Consider the following 24,155-nt stretch of genomic DNA (forward strand, 5'->3'; position numbering starts at 1 on the left):
ACGGTGTAACTCAAATATTTTAAACGCTATAACAATCCAAACACCATGTTTCGATTGCACTACCCCGCAGAGACAGTTATTGGATACAACAATCTTCTTCTCAATAATTACATCTGAAATGCATGGGTATACACAATCAAAAGATAGCATAAATTTGTATAGGCAACTTGCTGGCAGCAAGACTAGGCAATCTATGAATTTTTCACTTCCCAAATATCTTGAAGCACGTCAGAATCTACTTAGCATTGACCGATGAGCGGGTTTACTGTTTTAAAACTATGCATATGCTTTAAATCGATTGAATTTGTTGTTATTCTGTAAATTCTGCTTTCTAAATAAAAGTTTTTAGCACTATTTGATTTGAAATCTAAGTGGTGAGAAAATTTTCAAATTATCTTCTCACCCTGATACGGTGGAAACCATTATTTTTATTTTTTAGACCCTTTATTCGGTAAGTGGATTGATGTTTTCGCTTCATCTCTTAGAAGAATAACATGTAAGAAACTGATATCAATATATCATTATCCATACAGAAATTAAATGAGTTTCTGTTGAATGCACTTCATTTTTTACTTTTGTAATATAAATTGATGATGATACTATTTTATTCATTTATGTTATCTTTAATAAATTTATTAATGGTCTCATTGCCTAAAATAACTTATCTAAAATTATAATTATTAAAAATTTTCAATATCAGTAAATATAAAAAATAGATAAAACAAAAACTAAAGAAATAGTAATTAAATTAATTTTAACTTTTATTTCATCTTAATTTACTTTTTTTTAGAATCATGTGACTTTTATTCTTGTGTTTTTGTATTTTATTTATGTCTCCTTATATTGTTATTATAACTTAAAAACTAAAGTTTTATTCTAGGATCAAAGGCACATCATTAGGCCAAAAATTATAACTGTTAGTCAAAATATAACTTTATTTCTTAATACTCGTAACAACATAGAATGCACATACTTGAGTACTAATAGGTCAGGCTATTAAACCCATGAGTCTTGGGATGGTGTGTGTCTATGTGCTGGTTTTGTCTCATATTCCTTAGAGATCACTCTTACAATTTTTCAAAAACCGACCCTATACCCATGAGATACAATATTATTTATTAAGATCTGAGGTCATTTTTTTACGGCCCACCTAGCCAACCAGATCAAGCGACATAACTTCAGCAGCTTGACACATGAGAACTTCTTAGGAGGTCATCCATCCTATTACCACTCTCACTTATGCATTCTTAACCCAACATTTCTCCTAAAGAAGTATAAAAATATGTTTTTTTTGGAGATTTGAACTCATGACCTCGTTTTGATACCAACTGTTAGGATCAAACGCTTAACACTAGGCCGAAAGCTATAGTTGTAGCCAATATGCAACTTTATTTTTTTATACTTATGACAGCTCAAAAAATACATACTTAGGTTCTAATGTATCGAGCGGTTAGGCCCATGAATCCGTGGAAGTGTGTGTCTATCTGCTGGTATGATCTCATTTTCCTTAGAGATCAGTCTTACACTTCTCCTAACGCCAACCATGTCCCTAAGAGAGATAATACTATCCAATAAGATTTGACTTCACTCTTTTACTTTCTACTTAGCCAACCAGATCAAGCGGTGCAACATCAGTAGCTTGACGCACGAAAAGTTCCCAGGAGCTCATATATTTTAGTACAACTCTCTTTCATGCACACTTAACTCTAACATTTTATAATTAACCATATAATATATAGAAAAAACTATAGGTACTAACAAATTGTTATTCTAAAATAAAAATATATATTTTTAAATTTTGGTTTTTTTTCAACGTACCGTTGCCCTAACGCCAAAATGACATCTACACGTACATTGTCACTTTAGTACTCCCAAGTAAAAAAGACTCAAAATTTAAAAATTGAAAGATACAAGATTGAGATTTAATTTTGATAATATGTAAGATCAAAATTGTAAAAAGATAAACATATAAGGACGGAAATAACAATGTTTCCTAATTATATGATCATATATATTATAATTTAAAAATTTGGCAAGTACATTAATGATTAATGTCAACCATGAATTCAATCGCAAAACATACACTCAACTTACAATTAATTTTTTTTAATAAATATTCGTATCTAAAGTTGAATATCCAGCCTAGATAAAATGAAACAACCCGAGTTTTCAAATAGCACAATAAAACATAGTAGAGTACACCTGAAGATTTAAATGAAATATTTAATTTTATTATTTACGAAAATTGATATCCATTTTAACTTCTAATCATCCTTTTAATTAACTCGATAATTTTTTAAAAAAATATTAAAAACATTCATCATGATATACGATCATATCGCCAAGATACGATAGTTGACCCTGAAAAATTAAATATGGTGAAAATATGGCAGTTGAGCATATCAAGATATCTCTATTTATTTTTTGAAATTATTTTATATTTATCCATAGAATATAACATATTTATTAACTAATAAACAGAGAGAATATTCATATTGAAGAAGTAAACTACATTTAATACGTGTTGACTAACAAATTTAATACATTAAAATGCCTAACCGATTACTTCTGAATCGTGGAACAAAATACTTTGACAAAGAATTTAAAAGTTTATTTATTTTAATACATCATTAATGGATATGTTTCGTTTGTCAAAGAGCACCATGGAATTATATATACGCTGACAAGTGTTATTCCACTATTTTATTATTATTATTTTTCAAATTTATAGTCTTTTTTTCCTGGTTTTCATAAGATATTAAAATATACAAATGATATTTTATGAATTTTGATATTATTACTTTTAAAATAAAATAAATTTTTTTGTTAAAATGAAATAATTAAAGATACTAAAATAATAAATGAGGTGGTCATGTTATTGCCAAAATAATAATTGAGTGCAACCAACGAAAAAATGACGTGCAAATATTATTTCTGCCATGCTCCGAGCTCGGACCCGCGCCCGTGTGACTGCACAATGGACCTATGTAGCAACTACTTCGTATTCGTACTCGTTTTACGAAAATGATTAACTCAAGCTGCTATAGAAATCCATTGTAAGCCCATTATAAAATCATTTTAAAATTTTTAATTTTTAAGATGTGGGACAAGAGGTATCACAATTTCAATATTAAAATGTGACAACTAATTATAACTATATAGTATTAAGCCACCATTTGTTCATTAATTCGACGTGAGATATCGATTTGATGCTTTCAACTCTTGAAAATCGAGTGTCAACTATAACAATTTATTCGAAACTATTGATTAACTCGGAATCAAGGTATCAATTATAAAACAATAAGTCGTTGTTTGAAAATTGATGCAATAAAAAATACTTCTTTGAATTTAATAAATAGCCATGCCCACCACATTTCTTAAAATATTGATTTTTTTCCAAAGTTTTGATATAAGAAATTGTTTATAACTATTTAATATGTACGTAATTGTAACTTGAGTAAGTTTTATATGAGACGTTCTCTTGGATTTATATCAATGAGACGTATTTGATCCTATCATATGCAAAGACAAGTAATACATTTAGCTTAAAAATTAATATTTTTTTCATGGATCGGGATTATTAATATTTTTTCATGGATCGAGATTTATATATTTGTCTTACAAAATTGATCCAAGAAACGGTCTCATATGAATTTTTATGTTATAACTTATATGCGTGGTCGACGGAAAAAATGTGAGTAGCGTGGAAGGCATGCAGTAGCTATCATCACAATGAAATTGTAAAAAAAAAAAAAAAATACACATTTATGTAAATTAATATTTTAAAAATATAAAAAATATCCCTTAGAACATTATAAATTAATATTTCCTCAAAGTCTCCGTCTCCACCGCCTCAATTATGCGTAAAAAGATTCAGTTAGCAAGGTAGGTTGTCTTGGATACCTTTTTTTAGAAGGCAAAGCAGACAGAACATGCGAAGAAATATTTTATTAAATTTTTTTCCAGTTTTTTGACCAAAAAAAATAATGATATTTTTTGAGCTAAGCTATTATTTTGACTTTTTAATTAAAAAATTTGATTATTAGAAATAATTTCATTCCACTACTTTTTTACATTTCTTTCGGCATCCATCATTAAAATGAAATATAACTATCATTACATTCACAACTCTACTCCATCCCAAGATTGATTCCATTCATACATACCAATCATGTCCTTTGTGAATAAAAAAGAAAATTTGATTACTTGATTTGCATAATTCCTTAGCATAACCAAGCTTATATAAATTCATGATCTTGCATATGTCATCTTTTAGAAGATAACAAAATAATTAAGAGATATGGCAAAGTTTAAAGTGATTCTAATGTTCATCCTTTACTCTGTTATTCATGCGATTGGGGCATCGAGCCAAGGCCCTCAACCGGTAGATAAATGGTTCCAAAATCTGAAGAAGAACAAGCTAGTGCCGAAAACTGAGATCATTCAGGTGTACGTTCAAGACGTTTTAGGAGGTCCTGGACAGACAGTTTATGAAATAGCGAGATCTAACATCACTTCAGCAACAAACTTCGGAGTCTTCGGACAATTATTTATGTCCGATGACTTGCTTACTGCTGGACCCGATCCAAGTTCCCAGCCGCTCGGTCGTGCGCAAGGGTTGGTTGGTTTTTCCGACCTGAATGAGTTAGTTGTGTACGTAAGTGTCAATTTTTACTTCAGAGGAGGTCCATATGATGGTAGTACGATCTCTGTGTTTGGACGGAATCCCATACTGAATGCTGCTAGAGAATTATCTATTGTTGGAGGTACCGGAGTTTTTCGGCTGGCGCGAGGCGTTGCTGTATCCACCACTTATATGGATTTCAATGCAACTGGTTATGCTATTTTCAAATATACCTTATATGTTACTTACTTTTGAAGAACATGCATGGCAACGATTGTAGCAATGTTGTTCGATATAGCAAAATGATTGGTTTTCAATAATTGGGTTTTTGTTTTAATTTCCTTTTACACAAGGAAAATTATATGGCATATGGTGAAGTTATTTATATATTACAATCACCCGTGTAAGGTCGTCGAAGGAATATATATCCAAAAACTACAGTTGTGAATAGATACACAAAAATAAATTTGGATTTTAAAAATTAATGCATGATTAAAAATTTGTATTGACTTGAATAAAAAAAAAGTAATGCATGAATAAATTTGGGTCTTATACATATCTTCTCGATTGTGACACGTGGAACACATTGTGATGAATTCACTACAAGAAAAAACCAAATAACAACGCACATACGACAATGATTTTTACTAAAACCGTTTTCGTATGCTTTTTAACAACAGTTTTATTGAAAACTGCTGTCGTATGTGCGTGTTTTTAGGGTCAAAGACAACGATTTTTAGGATCAATGACAACGGTTCTATAAAACCGTTGTCATTGAACGTTGAGCGTGTATTTTTGGACAATCGACAACGCTTTTATAAAATCGTTGTCGATTAGCGTGTTTTTTTGGATAAATAACAAAGGTTTGAGAAAACTGTTGCCATATTTAGCGACGGTTCCGTCGCTAACACTACAAGAAAAAAGGCCTACGACAACAGTGAAAAACCGTTGTCGTAGGTCTTTTAAAACTGTTGTTAAAGCCCTTGGTACAATACAAAATTAGCGACGAATTTATATAAAACCGTCGCTATTTAGCAACGGATTAAAAAACCGTCACCTACAAATGTAGCGACGGAATTAAGAAACCATCGTTAAAATTAGCGACAGTTTGTTCATGCATTCCGTTGCTACCCTGAGCGATGGTTGTATCATAATTTCCGTCGCTAATATTTTCGGTAAAATAAAAAATTACTTTTAATAATTTAATAAATCTAAAAAAACTTACAATATTACTATGATAACATAATTCCCGATCTTAACTAACACTTAAAAATTTACCAAAAATTAAATGGAAAAAATATACATTAAATCGAAACTAAAAACGTGTAAGAGATAAAAATTTTAAGTGTTTTGAAGTGGTAAAATTGTGTAAGAGAGAAAAATTGTAAGTGTTGTGAGGTGGGTGTAAGAAAATGGATCGAAAGTGGCGGTATATATGACCGTCGCTAATTATGGCGTTATTTTCAAAATTTAAATTTTGCGACGGTTTATATTATGACCGTCGCTATATTTAGCGACAGTAAAGCTATAACCGTCGCTAATATTAGCGACGGGTTTAGTAAAACCGTCGCTAATGTGTAGTGACGGTAATTTTAGCGAAAACCGTCGCAAATTGTCCATAAATATCCCCCCCTTTCGGTCCATTTTTCACCACACCACTTCACGACACTTAAAATTTTTCTCTCTTACACGATTTTATCACTTCACAATACTTAAAATTTTTCTCTGTTACACGATTTTAGTTTCGATTTAGGGTAAATTTTTTCGCTTTAATTTTTGGTAAATTTTACACGATTTTAGTTTCGATTTAGGGTAAATTTTTTCGCTTTAATTTTTGGTAAATTTTAAAGTGTTAGTTAAGTTCATAAATATTGTTATTATAGTCAAATTATAAGTTTTTTTAGATTTGTTAAATTATTAAAAATATTTTTTTATACTGAAAATATTAGCGACGGAAATCATGAAAAAATCGTCGCTAAATTTAGTAACGGACTTTATGTTGAAACCGTCGCTAATGTTAGCGATGGTTTATTAACCGTCGCTAATTTTCGCGACGATTTTTCTTAAATCTGTCGCTAATTTTATTTGCGACTGTGAAAAACCGTTGTCTGTGAGCGAACCCTTCAACCACATGGGCTTTAACAACGCACGACAACGGTGAGACAACGGTTTTTCACCGTTGTCTTTAGGCTTTTTTCTTGTAGTGATTCGTTAGCTATGCTAACGTACTGATAAGTTAAATCACACATGGTACCAAGAAAAGTCACTGAATCAGCTGTCGCAAAACTCGATTAGGGTGGTAATCAGCCCCTAATGACAATAATAAGATTGCTCTTTCCAGATGTCATGCTAATCTAGCTAGTGTGCTTGTATGGAAATATTGTTTTCGAAACAAAAGGTCACGTGTAAATGGTTGAAAGAAGGGGAACATATAATCTGAAATTTTTCCAGAATATGGTTAGAAAACATCGTCTTTCTGCAGATTATGGTTCGGATATTGGTCATGTTCCCGCCATCCACGAAGTTAAACATGTTGTTTTCTATTATCCATGACAATATAACTGCACCGAATGGCTTTCCTAAGTCGACTATTATATCATTATATCTATTTTAACTATAAATTTCATACTTATTTGCTTTGAAGATTATGCAATGATCAAGACTCATGACCCTAAATTTTCACAGCACTAACATATAATTAATCGCGTTTAGTTCTGATATGTATAGTACCTATGGACTACTTGTGACGCCCGGGGGGCCGAAGACAGTGGGGGCTGATTACAGGTGTCATGAGGTTGCACGGATAATGAGCGACTTTTGGCAGGTATCTAGACGAAGGGAACATGAATGAATTGATCCTACACCGAATTGAGAGAGATTCCAAAAAATCTGTTCAGGTATTGAACTGTGCAGTTGAGAAGGGATTAAAATATTTAATATGTAATGCTCATATTAAGAAGACGAAGCTTCTTTTCGAGAGCTCATCACATAAAAACTTCGAAGTTAAGCATACTTGACTTGAGATAATTCTGAGATAGATGATCCACTGAGAAGTTTTTCAAAATACGTGAGAGTCATGACATAAGCACTTTCCTGTCTCTCCTTTCACCATTAAATATATAAAATTTCACGATTAATCGAGTTTATAAAATAGATTTACCTTTTTTAAGTTACTATATCTACTCAGAATTTAACCGAAAAAATCATTCAGGCTGACAAAAATAATTTGATTTTAATTGTAAAATTTTCTTTATAAAGTTTATGATTCACAGTTTAATATTATTGTTATTATTATTATTTATTATATTAATTAAGTGATAAGAAAGACTAATACCGAACAATTGTTAATTTTAGACACGTTAAGTGTGCTATACATCTAATACTATAGTATATAGTGTGCATGCCTCTGTACCATATTACCAATAAGACACCAGGAAAAGTCTCAAATACTCCAGCTATCTATTAAAAATCAATGAATAGATTGTACTTTATGTAAGTTTTAGTACCCAACGTGTCTCCGATATTTTTTTTTTTAATTATTACTCGAAGTTATCTATTATCCATGACCAGTATAACAATGAAATAAGAATCAATAAACAATGTAATTAATATTATAAAAATTTATTATTTGACAGGATTGATTAGGGGATCATTGTTGATGTACGATAACTAGATTCTTGAAATATTGAACACTGATTAAATAAATCGAGTTTGGTTTTCTGACCAAGCGGAAGACACTCAAAATAATCATTCGTAGAAACCGATTAAACATTTTTGTAAAACATTTAAGATATAAGCAAGTTGAATGAGTAAAAATATTTTGGTTGAAACATTTTATCAAACACTTGGTATATAATATTTTGGTTTTTAAAGAACACATAAAATGATTCGACAATGCATCTTTAAAAGCAATGGAAAAATAGACACGAATTAGTTTATAGATGTTTTGAGATTAACAACTTCTACGTCACCCCTTCTTCATCTTGAGAAGGATCCACTAGAAGATTTTGATTTATATAAAACCTTGTACAAACTTTTTAACTTAAGACTTATCTCTTGTCTACTTGAAACTTGCTAGCACACTTTAGATTATAGGCCGCAACCTCACAATCCGCATAATTTTTAACGTCTCTTATGCTAAGATTACAAACACAATTTTTAATCTCTTTGTGTGAAGACTCACTCAACTAAACTTTAAAGTTCAACTCTCTTGTATATGTGAGAGTGATTGTGTGTGAGGAATTTATCATTTCAAGTGTACATCTCAAATGTATCATCACACAAGGGCTTGTACTCTCAAATAGCAGATTTCTTCATGCTAGCTATCCATACTTTGAATCCCCTTCAAATGCTCTTATTTGATATTCAAGATGTTGTATTTATAGGCCCCAACAATGATATATACGTTAGACACAAGAATATGACTGTTTGAAAAGTTTCTGTACTATTTCGAAAATTGCAACGGTCATATTCGCCTTGCTTGACATTTTCGTGAGCTTAAACTAGTTGGTCAACGGTTCAAACTGGTCAACGGTTGAACTAATCAGCGATTGAAAACTGATCAGCGGTTGAAATTGGTCAGCGGTTGAAAACTGATCAGCGTTTGAAATTGGTCAGTGATTGAATTGGTCAGCGGTTGAAAACTAGTCAGTGATTCAAAATGGCCAGCTATTCAATCTGGTCAACATCTCAACCGCATGTCAACTGGTATGATGTGCAAAACCAGTAGCTTCATCTCCATTTATCAGTATCTTAAGCTTCTATTCACACTACAAGAAATTTGATCAATAATGACAAAAACCTAATGAAGGTATACAAAAGTGGTCATTAAAAGAGTATTTTTTTGATGTTTTTATGAGGGTAAAAAAATTATGGTTAAATAGTTGAATTATTAGTGACGAATTCTTAATTTCGTAATAATAGATAACTAATCCCGTCATTATTTGAATTAAAATTAATAATTCCCCTCATAGTATAGTTGGATATATATTTTTGTGTAGGAAAAGAAAAAAAGAAGAAAAAGCCAAAAAAAAAAAAAAAACCCAAACCTTTTCCCCTACATCCCGTCGGCCACCTTTCTGCTCATCCAACCATCACCGCGTCGCCTAAACCAGAGCTCCGGCCACCGCAGCAGGTAAGCCTTGACCCTAGGAACTCGATTAGGGCTGGAATCGAGTGAAAGTTGAGCTACAACGAGTCATGTAGCGAGCTGCTCGGCGCGTGTTCTTCCTCCAATTTTTGGTGAGCTTTTGGTTCGATTTCTTGGTTCATTTGTTGTCTTTTGGTATGGATTTGAAGCTTAGTATGTCATTTGGTTTTTCCCCTGTAATTCCAGCCTTTTCCAGCCCATTTTTCAGCTCGTGAACAGTAATTTCGACGTGTTCCCGGTGGGTTACCATCTCGAGACTGCTAGTGACTAGAGTAAGCTTTGATCTTGCGATTTCCGGGTCCAAAATTCCAGCTTTTGTTCGGTTTAGTAGGCTGCTAAATTTTGGATTTTTACCCGCTTCGATTTAATTCGCGTTCGTCGATTGTAATGCGTTATATTGACGTATATATTGGGTTTATATTGTAGGTTCGATTGTTGGAAAGCTTTGAGGTATAATTTGACGAGTTTATAAATTAGTATCGAATTAATTGTGCGATTATTTTGAGAATTGTGATTATTTAGTTGATGTTTGGAATTTATTGATTTGATTTGGGAAATATTTAGTAAATAAAATCATATTGCTGAAAAGTTGGAAATTTAAATTGAAATTGTTGATTAATTCGATATTTTAATCGAAGTTGAGATTTAAATTGTGTAATGAATAATTATTGGAACTATTATGCGTATTGAGGAACTGAATCTTATCTCTGCGGAACTGAATTGAAAAGTTAAGAATACCCCGATTGTTAGTCATCTCTCCCTATTGGTTTCAGTATCTTTTTAATTTTATAATTTATTTAGTTGCATTTGATGTTTTCTTTTTCAGCTGTATCTCCATTTTTTGGCATTTGCTTGCTTTGCTATATTAAACTTGTATCGACTGTGAAATGGTTGGGTTGGACAAGAATTGTTTTTTGTGCCTCATGGACTAAAAAATTGTTTTCTTGCAAGTTTTTTATGGCTGTTTTTGGCTACAAGATTCTTTGTCTTGTTCTGCTTGTTTCTTTCTGCATATAATTTAGATATATTCAAGAGCAAGAGAGATTTGGAGTTATTAAACTTTTTACAAGCTTGCTTGAAATTCCTTTTCGTTGAGATCATACTATAAGATTGGTGGATTTTTATGTTTTGATTGTTCTAGTGTATTTACAAGAGTTACCTGTTAGGACCTGGTTGGAAATGCCCATAAATATGGAAATCTTCAGAGTATACTAGTATGTAACGAGGATGAAGACATTTTACTGTTTGCTATTTTGTTTAATGTGTTCGTTATTCCTCAATTCTACTAAAATAAAGTATGATAAATAGGTTGTACTTCTCAACGAGGATGAAGACCTTTTACCCGACATGTGGTATGTTGAGCTTGCACTGGGAGGCAGCAAGGTTCATGCTGGCTGCAATGGGAAGCTAGTGTGGCGGCATACTCCTTGGCTTGGTGCACATGCTGCTAAAGAACCTGTTAGACCCCTTCGTCGCGCCATTCAGGTAAGGTTTTTTATTGTTGATGATGGACTACTTGTGAAAGTACAATCATCATGCTGTAAAGCGTGTGTTGATTTTGACTTCTAGACTTGAGCATTGAAAGCTAGGAGCGAAGGACCTGCAGAGATCATTAGCCATGTTTTATTCGGCTACTTCAGGCAGAAGACAGGTCTGCTTGTGCATTTAGAAGACTCCCATTTGACCTGTATCCAATCGAATGGAGGAGATGCTGTGTATTGGGAGACTACTATCAATTCGTTTCTTGATGACTGCAGACCCATTGAGGGAATCACATGATTGCTCATTCTGGTCGATCCGTGGTTACTCTCTTAAGGTTCGGTGAAACAGCAATGAGCCACACCAAGACTAGAATGGAAGAAGCATGGACCATCGAGGAAAGTGCATTCAATGTGCCAGGTCTATCCATGGACTGTTTCATAAATTGGTTGATTTGAAAAGTTGGAACTTTAAATGACTTGTTGGATATTTTTGAATGTTATAGTCGAATATCGAGTTTAGTTTGGGAAATAGATTATTGTTGGATTTATTGTGCAATTTGCGACCCTGCGCACGCTACTTCTTATTCATTTTAGGTGAGCTTTTGGGCTTCGTTTTTCTTGGTTCTTTGGAGTGTATTGAGTGTTAGGTGAGTTTTTAATGGAGGTGGGGCCCACGTGAAATTTAAAAATGTTTTCTCACATATCCCACATCGGAAAATCCTCAAAGTTGGTTCAAGAAATTTGTTATAAATTGAGCCTTCCTTGTTTGCTTTTAGTATCCCAAAATCAAAAGCTTTTCAGCTTTGATAAAAAGAGAGTGCATAGAAAAAGAGTGTATTTTTTCTTGAGTGCGGGAATTCTCTTGTGTGAGTTAGAGAAATTATTTTCTCGGTATACACGGGTTTGGGAGTGTGAGGAATATTGAGTGTATTGGTGTATACACTTGTTGTAATATTTCTTCCAGTTATAAAAGTTGCAGTGCTCCGTGGACGTAGCCTATTTTGGGTGAACCACGTAAATCTTTGTGTTCTTGTTGATTATTTTATTCCGCATTTTTTCGGTACTATATTATCATCGTGATCGGCATCACTTCGGGGTAATTTCCCAACAACTGGTATCAGAGCCTTGTTGTGAAAATTCTTAAAAATTCTGAGTATGCTCTGTGGTTGCAGCCTTGTCTGATCTTCCACATCAGAAAAGATTTTTTAGATTTTTTGCTAAGACTAGAGAAGTGATGGCCGGAGATGATGGATCGGGACCTGGAATCAACAAGTTCGACGGAACAGATTTTTCGTTCTGGCGGTTACAAATAAGAGATTATCTGTACAGTAAGAAGCTGCATCAACCTCTATCAGGAAAGAAACCAGAAAAGATGGAGGATGATGATTGGGAGCTCCTTGACCGACAGGTGTTAGGTGTGATACGACTGACCCTAACGAAGAACGTGGCGCATAACGTGGCGGAGGCCAAAACCACGGAGGAAATGATGACCATTCTGTCAGACATGTACGAGAAGCCATCAGCAAACAATAAAGTACATCTCATGAAGAAGTTATTCAACTTGAAGATGGGAGAAGGTGCTTTGGTGGCAAAGCACATAAATGAATTCAACACGATTGTCTCTCAGCTGACATCGGTGGACATCAAATTTGATGATGAAATTCGGGCACTTATTCTTCTGGCGTCTTTACCAGACATTTGGGAACCGATGCGGGCAGCGGTTAGCAACTCTGTTGGAAAAGGAAAACTACAACTCAATGATGTTAGAGATCAAATCCTTGCTGAAGAAGTTCGCAGGAAAGACTCGGGTGAAGCAACATCATCGAGATCTGCTCTAAATCTTGATAACAGAGGAAGAGGCAGGAGTGGTGAAAGGAGTTCCAACCGATGGCGCGGTAGATCCAAATCAAGAAATGGAAAAGACAAAAACATCTTTGAAAAGAATATGAAGTGCTGGAGCTGTGGTGAGACTGGTCACCTGAAATAGAACTGCAGATCAACGAAGAATAATGCAAATGCTGTCACTGAGGAAGTACATGATGCTCTTCTATTATCCATGGAAAGCCCTGTTGATTCTTGGGTTATGGACTCGGGAGCTTCGTTTCATACCACTGGTGATCGCGATGTATTTGATAATTACATCGCTGGAGATTACGGAAAAGTTTTCCTGGCTGATGGAAAACCCTTGGAAATTGTTGGTATGGGTGATGTACGAATGAAGATGTCAAATGGATCTGTCTGGAAAATCAACAAAGTCAGACATGTACCAAAATTGACACGCAATCTGATCTCGGTGGGACAGCTCGATGATGAAGGCCACAATGTGACTTTCGGTGATGGTTCCTGGAAAGTGAACAAAGGAGCCATGATTGTTGCTCGAGGAAAGAAAACTGGAACACTGTATATGACTTCCAGTTGCAGAGACACACTAGCAGCTATGGATGCTGGAGCCAATTCAAGTCTATGGCATTATAGACTTGGACATATGAGTGAGAAGGGAATGAAGATGTTGGTGTCAAAAGGAAAGCTGCCAGAATTAAAGACTGTTGAACACCAACTATGTGAAAGTTGTATCCTTGGAAAGCAAAAGAAGGTGAGCTTTTCAAAAGGCGGTAGAGAACCAAAAGCAGCAAAGTTGGAGCTGGTTCATACTGATGTATGGGGACCATCTCCTGTGACATCCCTTGGAGGCTCGAGATACTATGTCACATTCATTGACGATTCGAGTAGAAAAGTTTGGGTTTATTTTCTGAAAAATAAATCTGATGTTTACGAGACCTTTAAAAGGTGGAAAGCCATGGTGGAAAATGAGACCAACTTGAAGGTGAAGTGCTTACGGTCTGACAATGGTGGAGAATATGAAGATGATGAGTTTAAAAAATATTGTGCACAGAACGGGATCAAGATGGAGAAAACCATTCCTGGTACACCTCAACAGAATGGTGTAGCTGAAAGGATGAACATGACCCTGAATGAACGAGCAAGGAGCATGAGATTGCATTCTGGATTGCCAAAAAATCATTCTGGGCTGATGCTGTTAACACTGCAGCATATCTGATCAACAGAGGACCTTCGATACCGCTTGACTGCAGAATACCCGAAGAGGTATGGAGCGGCAAAGAAGTAAACCTTTCTTTCTTGAAAGTGTTTGGATGTCTATCCTATATTCATATTGATTCAGCAAGCAGAACAAAACTTGATCCGAAATCAAAGAAGTGCTTCTTTATTGGTTATGGAGATAATGAGTTTGGTTATCGTTTCTGGGATGACCAAAATCGGAAGATCATTCGGAGCAGGGATGTAATATTTAATGAGCAACTTCTGTACAAAGACAAGTCAGACATTGGAGCTGGAGATGAATGTCCTGAAATCAAGAAGACTGATGAAGTGCCATTGACATATATTCCTGTGAATGAATTGAAAACCAGTAACCAGGAAGATGAAGAAGAAACTGCACAAGACGATGACCCACAAACTCCGGTGATTGAACTCAGGAGATCTTTGAGAACCATCAGACCACCTGAGAGATACTCCCCTGCACTTCACTATATTTTGCTTACAGACAAAGGTGAACCGGAGACCTATGAAGAGGCAATGCAAAATGATGATTCAACCAAGTGGGAGTTGGCCATAGAGGATGAGATGGATTCACTGTCATCCAATCAGACGTGGGAGTTGACAGAACTTCCACAAGGCAAAAAGGCGTTACATAACAAGTGGGTGTACCGGTTAAAAGAAGAGCATGATGGTAGCAAGCGGTACAAGGCAAGACTTGTTGTAAAAGGCTTCCAACAACGGGAAGGAATTGATTACACCGAAATTTTCTCTCCGGTGGTTAAATTAACCACTATCAGGACAGTACTTGGACTAGTGGCGAAGGAAGACTTACATTTGGAGCAGTTGGATGTAAAGACTGCGTTTCTTCACGGTGACCTAGATGAAGAAATTTATATGAAGCAGTCACAGGGCTTTGAAGTACGGGGAAAAGAGAGAATGATGTGCAAACTTCAGAAGAGCTTGTACGGTCTCAAACAAGCTCCAAGACAGTGGTACAAGAAGTTTGATGGATTCATGAGTGAAAATGGTTTCCTAAGGTGTCAAGCTGATCACTGCTGTTATGTGAAAAGGTTTGACGGTTCTTATATCATACTACTGCTATATGTAGATGATATGCTGATAGCTGGAGCTTGTCTGGAAGAAATTGATAAACTCAAGAAAGATTTATCAAAGGAATTTGCCATGAAGGATTTGGGTGCTGCAAAGCAAATCCTTGGAATGAGGATCTTTAGAGACCGGGTGAATGGATTCTTGAAGTTATCTCAAGAAGAGTACGTGAAAAAGGTGGTTAGCAGATTTAATATGGATGAAGCTAAATCTGTGAGTACTCCTTTGGCTAGCCATTTCAAACTAACCAAAGCACAATCACCATCGACGGAGCAGGAGAAGGCTTATATGAATAAGTTTCCTTATGCTTCTGCTGTCGGAAGCCTCATGTATGCAATGGTGTGTACAAGACCAGACATAGCACATGCAGTGGGAGTAATGAGCAGGTTTATGAGTAATCCAGGAAAGCAACACTGGGAAGCAGTTAAGTGGATTCTCAGGTATTTGAAAGGTACTGCTAGTTGTTCTTTATGCTTCAGGAGGTCAAAATTGGGCTTACAGGGTTTTGTCGATGCCGATATGGGTGGTGACCTGGATGGCAGGAAAAGTACTACTGGATATGTGTTCACATTAGGTGGTACAGTTGTAAGCTGGGTGTCTAAGCTGCAAAAGATTGTTGCGCTTTCGACTACAGAGGCTGAGTATGTTGCAGTTACAGAAGCTAGCAAGGAGATGATATGGTTGAGATCCTTTCTAGAAGAATTGGGTCAGAAGCTTGAAGATAGCACGTTACACTGTGACAGTCAGAGTGCTATTCATTTAGCAAAAAATCCTGTTTATCATGCTAGGACAAAACATATACAGGTTAGGTACCATTTCATCAGATCGGTGCTGGAAGATGGAATCTTAATGCTGGAGAAGATTCCTGGAAGTAAGAATCCAGTCGATATGCTCACAAAGACAGTAACCATTGACAAACTGAATTTGTGTTCAACTTCAGTCGGACTGCAAGTATAAATGGAGATATATGAGCTGCTGCAATGATGGTGTGAAGACATGATTGAAATCAAGTCTTCAAGTGGGAGAATTGTTAGGTGAGTTTTTAATGGAGGTGGGGTCCACGCGAAATTTAAAAATGTTTTCTCACATATCCCACATCGGAAAATCCTCAAAGTTGGTTCAAGAAATTTGTTATAAATTGAGCCTTCCTTGTTTGCTTTTAGTATCCCAAAATAAAAAGCTTTTCAGCTTTGATAAAAAGAGAGTGCATAGAAAAAAGTGTATTTTTTCTTGAGTGCGGGAATTCTCTTGTGTGAGTTAGAGAAATTATTTTCTCGGTATACACGGGTTTGAGAGTGTGAGGAATATTGAGTGTATTGGTGTATACACTTGTTGTAATATTTCTTCCAGTTATAAAAGTTACAGTGCTCCGTGGACGTAGCCTATTTTGGGTGAACCACGTAAATCTTTGTGTTCTTGTTGATTATTTTATTCCGCATTTTTTCGGTACTATATTATCATCGTGATCGGCATCACTTCGGGGTAATTTCCCAACATTGAGTAAGGATTTGAAGCCTTAAGTTTTCCCTGTATCATTGGTGATTTTGCGACTTCTTGTCTTTGTGAGATTTTTTATGTTGCATGAAGTGGATCTGGGTATTTGATCATTTGTGTACATCTTTATTTTAATTGACTTTCCTATTTATATTTTACAGATGTCACACTGACGGGACTTAATAGGTTGCCTTAATCGGATGGTGCTTCAAAGAAGAATTCAAGCATTGATAGATTAGAAAATTATTACTTGATAGTTTGTATATTTTGAATATATGAATAGATGCTGATGCAGTTGTTTTAATAAAATATTTTGTTCAACAAAATTATTTGTTCTAGAATTTATATTTTATTAGTAATGTCATCTTTTGATATAATGACAAATTAATATAATTTTTTTTATAAATTTCATCATAATTAAAAATATTTTTTAATGAGGGTAATTAATAATTTAATGAGGGATAATTTTATTGTTAAATCGATTTTTATTGAGGGGTAAATGATGATATAATGAAGAGGTACATTGTATTAAAAAACTATTTAATGAGAGGCAAATGGTATTATAATGACAAAATTTTTCGTCATTTAAATTAGTTTTAATGAAGGTAAAATCTCGTAACTAAATATGCTAAAACAATAATGACGGGATGTCATTCCCATCACTAATTACCTTTACCTAGGAGGGCAATAACGACGGTCCATGACGGGAAATTTCCCGTCATTAAAAGTATTTAACTACGGGTTTTGAATATTTAATGATGATATTTCCCGTCACTATAGGTCTATTTTCTTGTAGTGTCAGACTTTGACTTCTGAATAAGATTTGTAGATCGCCGTCTTATATTTTCAACGCATACTGAATCGCTTCATTCTAATTATCGAGCTCAGAGATATGACCAAAAAACTGTAACTGCTCATATCCAATTGATTGCTGTTTTCGAGCAATCAGTTTGGTTATTCAGAGAACGGTTTGGCCTATATAACATCCGATTTTGCCCAACTGACGTGAGATACGACTTGTTCCAAATTGAGTTTTCTGATCAGTCAAATTAGCAGATTGTCATTTGAATGATTATGTTGAGAGATATCATCAAAATATCGAAGCTCGCCAGAAGTTCATTTTGGCTAAATTCAGCTTCAGTTTCTTTCTTGTATTTGCAACTTCACACATGAGTAAATATGTTTGAAATACAATAACAAGTTTTGTGAACATCAAAATCAAGATTGTGAACATGAAATATTCCAACATTATTTAAATAGTTTTATTATATTTAAATTTATTTGGTAACAAATTATTAGATAATTTTAGAACTCAAATATATTATTTTTAAAACCGTAATTTATTATGGACATGATTATTTACCATAGATTACAGACAATTGTGGAAATCTATATTTTATTTCTTAAAATATATTTTAATATGCATACATATATATGAAGTAAACATTGTTCATGAATAAAAAATTTATTCAAGATAATATTGTAATAAAAAATAAATAAATAATTTTTAAGAAAAAAATTAATTCATAATATTTATATATTATACTCTTCAAATCATAATAAATCATTTCGTCAAATTCGACCAACATTCCACCAACCCTATGATCCAAATATAAGCATTATTCCAACTAGCTATGTTGTCCTCCATGCCAATATTTAAACGGCAAAGTACAACGAACACGCTGGAAAACATCACCATTTTAAATAGCAAACATTATAATACGTATATTCTGTTGGATAATTTTGATGTTTAATGAATGAAAATTAAGTAAATTAATCAATATGTTTGATTGGAAAAATTTGAAACGAAGAACGAAGCTTAATGAACGAATATTAAATTCGATGGTTCTGAATTAAACTCGAAACGAGTTCATCAAATGTTGAAAGAACTTCAAACAATTAGTTGGAATATGTAAGGGACGGAAACCGAAAGGAAAAAAAAGTATCGGTGAACAGTAGCAGGCGCGCACCTGCCAGTAGTAAGGGACAGAAATCGAAAGGAAAAAAAAAATATCGGTGAACAGTAGCAGGGCGGGTCTGCATGCAAGTGCGCGCGCCTGCCGAGAGATCTCGGCAGGCGCTGCTGAGAGCTCTCGGCGGCAGCGCGCGCGGGGGCACCTGCACGCGCCCCTTCGTGTTTTTCATGTCTCTTCGGATTTTTCTGGCATTTTTTCATTTCCTTGACATTGTTTGATGATTGTGGTCAGCCAAAGGACACCCCTATGAATGAAAGATCGTGTCTTTTCACATGAAAAACATTAAATGATTGATTTATTGAAAATCAAAAAAACATATGCACAACATATCATTTTGCATATTGTTCTTCTTCTTTCTTCAATAAGAGAAAGTTTCATTCATTTCCTTGTTATAGAACTTGGATATTTGAGTGCTCATTATCCAAGAGTTGTAGTTATATATTGGGAGAAGATTGCCACAAACCTTTAGCACATTGTGAGGGGCAAATTCTTTTTAAGGAGAAAGTGTTCAACACTTGCCTCTACAAACCATTTTTATTATTTTCTTCTTGCTTTTCCTATCAAATTTCAATCCCACAAACAACACTTTCTTCGTCTCATAAGTTGTTTCAGGTTTTCCAAAACATAGTTAATTAATAAGGGTGTATTAGGAAAAAAACAAGAAAATAATGCTACTGAATATAGAATCAGAACTATATATTTTGGACAATCGAAAAATGAAAGGAAACACATATAATTGGGACGGATGAAATATAAATTATATCGGTATTATAGTAGAAGGGATTATAAAAAATAAAAATAATGAAGACATTAATATTTAGAAAATAGAAACGAAACATCAAAAAGAAAAAGATGTTTGCCTTATATATGTGCCTATTCCAAAGTACACTGAACTTAAATCTATATATATTCTTCATCCTCCACAATGTATCTTACATAAAATCTTAGATATTATCTACTAAAAGATACCCAAAGAGGAGTGATGGCACAGTTTAAGGCAAGCAAACTGTTTATCCTTTGCTCATTTATTCATGTGATTGTGGTATCATGCCAGTCAGGGCCTCAGCCGGTAGATACATGGTTTCAAAACATAAACAACGTGCCCAAAACCGCAGTCATTGCAGTGTATGGCCAAGACGTTTTCGCCGGTCCTAAACAAACAGATTATGAAATAGCCAGGTCTAGCATCACATCGACTTCCCCGACATCCTTCGGGCAACTTTTTATGGCGGATGACTTATTGACCGTGGGACCTGATCCGAATTCCCAAGCAGTTGGCCGTGCGCAAGGGTTGATTGGTTATGCAGCATTATACTTGAGTGGTAACTTTCTCTTCCAAGGAAGTCCGTATAATGGTAGTGTGATATCTGTGTTAGGACGGGATCCATTGCTGAGTAAGGCTCGAGAAATATCTATTGTTGGAGGTATCGGAGCTTTTCGGATGGCGCGAGGTATCGTTGCAGCCACCACGTACATGAACATCAACGCAACTGGTTATGCTATTTTCAAATATACTTTATATGTGACTTATGTTTAAGCACCGCTCGGGGCCCTCAACCGGTAGATAAATGGTTCCAAAATCTGAAGAAGAACAAGCTAGTGCCGAAAACTGAGATCATTCAGGTGTACGTTCAAGACATTTTTGGAGGTCCTGGACAGACAGTTTATGAAATAGCGAGATCTAACATCACTTCAGCAACATCCTTCGGAGTCTTCGGACAATTATTTATGATCGATGACTTGCTTACTACTGGACCCGATCCAAGTTCCAAGCCGCTGGGTCGTGCGCAAGGGTTGGTTGGTTTTTCCGACCTGAATGAGTTAGTTGTGTACGTAAGTGTCAATATTTACTTCAGAGGAGGTCCATATGATGGTAGTACGATCTCTGTGTTTGGACGGAATCCCTTAATGAATGCTGCTAGAGAATTATCTATTGTTGGAGGTACCGGAGTTTTTCGGCTGGCGCGAGGCGTTGCTGTATCCACCACTTGTATGGATTTCAATGCAACTGGTTATGGCATTCTCAAGTATACTTTCTATGTTGAGTCTGTGAATGAATAGCTAGCGTTGTTTGATAGTTGTTCCTCTCCTTTTTATACTATATATCAGAAGGAAATCTCTGTGTGTGTGTATGAGTTGCATATATGGGTGAAATCAAGTTTTTTTGTATAATGAGAACAAAACTAGTATATACAAAACACACAAAAATCTAAAAGTTTATAAAATGTAAAAGGGAGATTAAAAGAATAAACTTCTCTCTCTTTATTCACTAATATTGATTCAGTGGCTATTGGCTCGTAAGTGGCATTAATCTCTTGTGGGAAGCATTTTAAATAGTTCTTCAAAGAACTAAGAAATCTTGTATATGAAAATCAAACTTTATGGACCGGCATTATATATATATATATATATATATATATATTATACAGTTTTACATGTTGCACACCCACCGTATACACTTAAGTGAGTATCTATAAGGTAGTATTCACCTATTAGATGTACAATTTTTCCGTTGCTTCTTCATTTACACCGAACTCCTACGCTATTTCATTTCGCCTCTCACAATCTAATTCCAAACAAATACAGGTAATGAATTTTGATAAGTCCAATGAAAAAAAAAATTAATTAGGCTATGACATGGATTCTCTTCGAACCGTTTTAGTTGTTTTGCTGCTTTCATTTTTCATTTCAAATTCGTAATGATGTGGAACACAAAACATCAATACTAATAAATTTTTTGTCAACAAACAACGTAGTAATTCCATTTTTTTTTTAATAAGTCTCTTGTGAGACGGTCTCACGAATCTTTATCTGGGAGACGGGTCAACCTTACCGATATTCACAATTAAAAATAATACTCTTAGCATAAAAAGTAATACTTTTTCATGGATGACCCAAATAAGAGATCTGTCTCACAAAATACGACCCGTGAGACCGTCTCACAAAATACGACCCGTGAGATCGTCTCATACAAGTTTTTATCTTCTTTTTATTATATCCCCGACCACAATTCCCAACTCCCAACAGATTATTCGTATCTCCGAATCAAGCAACAGAGATTAGGATGCCCAAGTATTGTTTGATTAATTTCATTTCAAGCAATAGCCTCTTAGATTGAGATTTGGATTTTTATTATATCTTCGTTCTTTGTGGTTGAGAATAACATAGATAATTATTGGTGTCCTCTCACTTGTAGCTTTCCATTTGGCACGATTTTATTCTTGCACATTGATTATCTTATGATCTTTCAAAAGCTATAACATCAATTAATGAATGTGGATGAAATTAGGCCACGATTTCCATTTATATCGTTAAGCTAAGTTGTGATAGGGCCATGGCTTCCAGCGGGTGGTGCACATAGTACCTTACATGTTCTAGGGATGCAACTGATTCACGCAATATTGCTTTCTTATGTGGGTGCTTTTATGTAATACCCGAGATTTTTATTTGTTAATCTGCAATTATTGATATATGAGTGGGTATGATTATGAAAGGATCAATCGGAACACCGAGAAAAGCATTGAAAAACGAAATTAGGAAGTGATGCATTGAAGTGTAGTGCACCCGCGCTGGAAACTCTATCGCACCCGCGGTGTTGGGGCTGAAAGGTCACCGCACCCGCGGCACAAAACACATCGCACCCGCGGTCGTTCTTCTGGAATTGTTGGATGTAGATAAATACGTGCAGCGCACCCGCGGTGTGACGTGCGCAAGAAAAAAATGGGCCACTTGTCCTAGCATGCATGTGATATATATATTACTTCATTCCTTCGGCCATTACAGCAGAAATCGATCCAAAGTTCAGAGAGAATCCTCAAGCTTCTTTGTACTTGAGAAATTTAATTTTGGCAAATCCGTCTATCCGATTTTCAATCCGGACATAGTTCCGAGATCCTCTCGACACGAGCTACAACTGGACGTAAGTTTTCTTAAGTTTTGATATGATTTGGAATTATGGTATTGCCAGAATCGAATATGATTCAGATATGTTGTTCTCGAGACAATAGACATCGTATAATCGAAACCGGATTAAAGAACAGATTGTTTATGCAATTGTTATGAATTTTCAGAGTTGATTCAATTGTGATTATACCGATTTGATATCAAAATTATGTTGTTATCGATTATGAGGCGTTGGAATTGATATCTGATTTATACTGTATCGCTGGGTATATTGATATTATTCAGATTTGGATCAGATGAGTTGTTGATTCGAATATACTGATATTGTATTGCCGGTATTGCGAGACTGTACATAATTGAGATTATGATTCGTATTGATAGCGATTATGAGTTGTATGATTATATCTGTGATGTTGAGATTGACGGGGCTATGAAGACCGTATTGTTATGCCGTCGAGACATCAGTAGATTGATTTTGATCAGATTCAATAGTGATTGAGATTGCATTGTATGTCGTTGACATTGATCAGATTATGTGTTGCTTTGAGTATTGATCAGAACAGGTATTGAATTGAGTTGTTCACTGATATTATACATATTCGATTGTCATTGCTAGATTGGGAATGGACAGATTTGAACCCGAAACTTCGACTTCGTCAGATCGAGAAGAGAAAGGTATAAATTGATGTTAACTGGGAGATCGACTTGAGTTAGATTTAACTCGAGTTTCCCTAAACCACATACTTGTATGGTATTGTTTTTATACCTTTGTGTTTTAATGATTATGTTTATTCTATTGAATTAGAAAGTAGAAAGCAGAGAGCTATCGAGTGAGAGTCACTGACAGAGGGGCTAGACTATGACAGAGGAGTCACTGGCCCATTGCACATTGTCATAATAGGGTTAGTCTTGGACAGACATGCCAAGACACTGGACGTTTGGTATATCGAGATGCTTCAGATACAGATAGCATCCTTATTACAGATTATTCGATATAGACTAGACCAAAGTCCAGAAATAAGAACGTACCGCCACCGCGATCGGTAGTAGTAGGTGGGAGACCTGTTACGCTCTTATTCACCGGGATCCCTAGATTAGATGAGAGATGAGTCGAGTCTGAGATACCGAGTCATGAGTTGAATTACAGATTGTATAATTTATGTTTCGTAGATTTCAATTCATGTTTTATTTAAAGTTTGATATCGATTCGCATTGTCAGATTATAATACATGTAATGATATCTGTTTCATGCTTTATTATACCATGGCATCTACACATTGTTTATACTGGGATTTATTCTCACCGGAGTTATCCGGCTGTTGTCTTGTTTGTATGTGTGCATGACAACAGGTGGGACATGATCG

At 35.0% G+C, this 24,155-nt stretch overlaps 1 protein-coding gene and 1 long non-coding RNA gene across 4 annotated transcripts; both read left to right on the plus strand.

The window, feature by feature from the left end:
* The first annotated feature begins 4,300 nt into the window (after nucleotides 1–4,300).
* LOC142556915 (dirigent protein 22-like) lies at nucleotides 4,301–4,879 on the plus strand. Its single transcript, XM_075668408.1, has one exon. The coding sequence runs from the start codon at nucleotides 4,301–4,303 to the stop codon at nucleotides 4,877–4,879; it is 579 nt and encodes a 192-aa protein (XP_075524523.1).
* Nucleotides 4,880–9,634: 4,755 nt separating this feature from the next.
* Nucleotides 9,635–17,210, plus strand: LOC142517597 (uncharacterized). Of its 3 annotated transcripts, none has more exons than XR_012813341.1 (4): nucleotides 9,635–9,865; nucleotides 9,960–10,045; nucleotides 10,200–10,223; nucleotides 17,074–17,210. It is a non-coding gene; the product is annotated as an uncharacterized LOC142517597 (long non-coding RNA). The 3 variants fall into 3 exon arrangements; XR_012813338.1 differs by lacking the exon at nucleotides 17,074–17,210 and adding an exon at nucleotides 11,082–11,205; XR_012813337.1 differs by lacking the exon at nucleotides 17,074–17,210 and having other exon boundaries at nucleotides 9,636–9,865; nucleotides 10,200–11,063.
* Nucleotides 17,211–24,155: the final 6,945 nt, after the last annotated feature.

The sequence above is a fragment of the Primulina tabacum genome, chromosome 1 (genome assembly GCF_025594145.1).
Source record: "Primulina tabacum isolate GXHZ01 chromosome 1, ASM2559414v2, whole genome shotgun sequence".
NCBI classification, from domain to species: domain Eukaryota; kingdom Viridiplantae; phylum Streptophyta; class Magnoliopsida; order Lamiales; family Gesneriaceae; genus Primulina; species Primulina tabacum.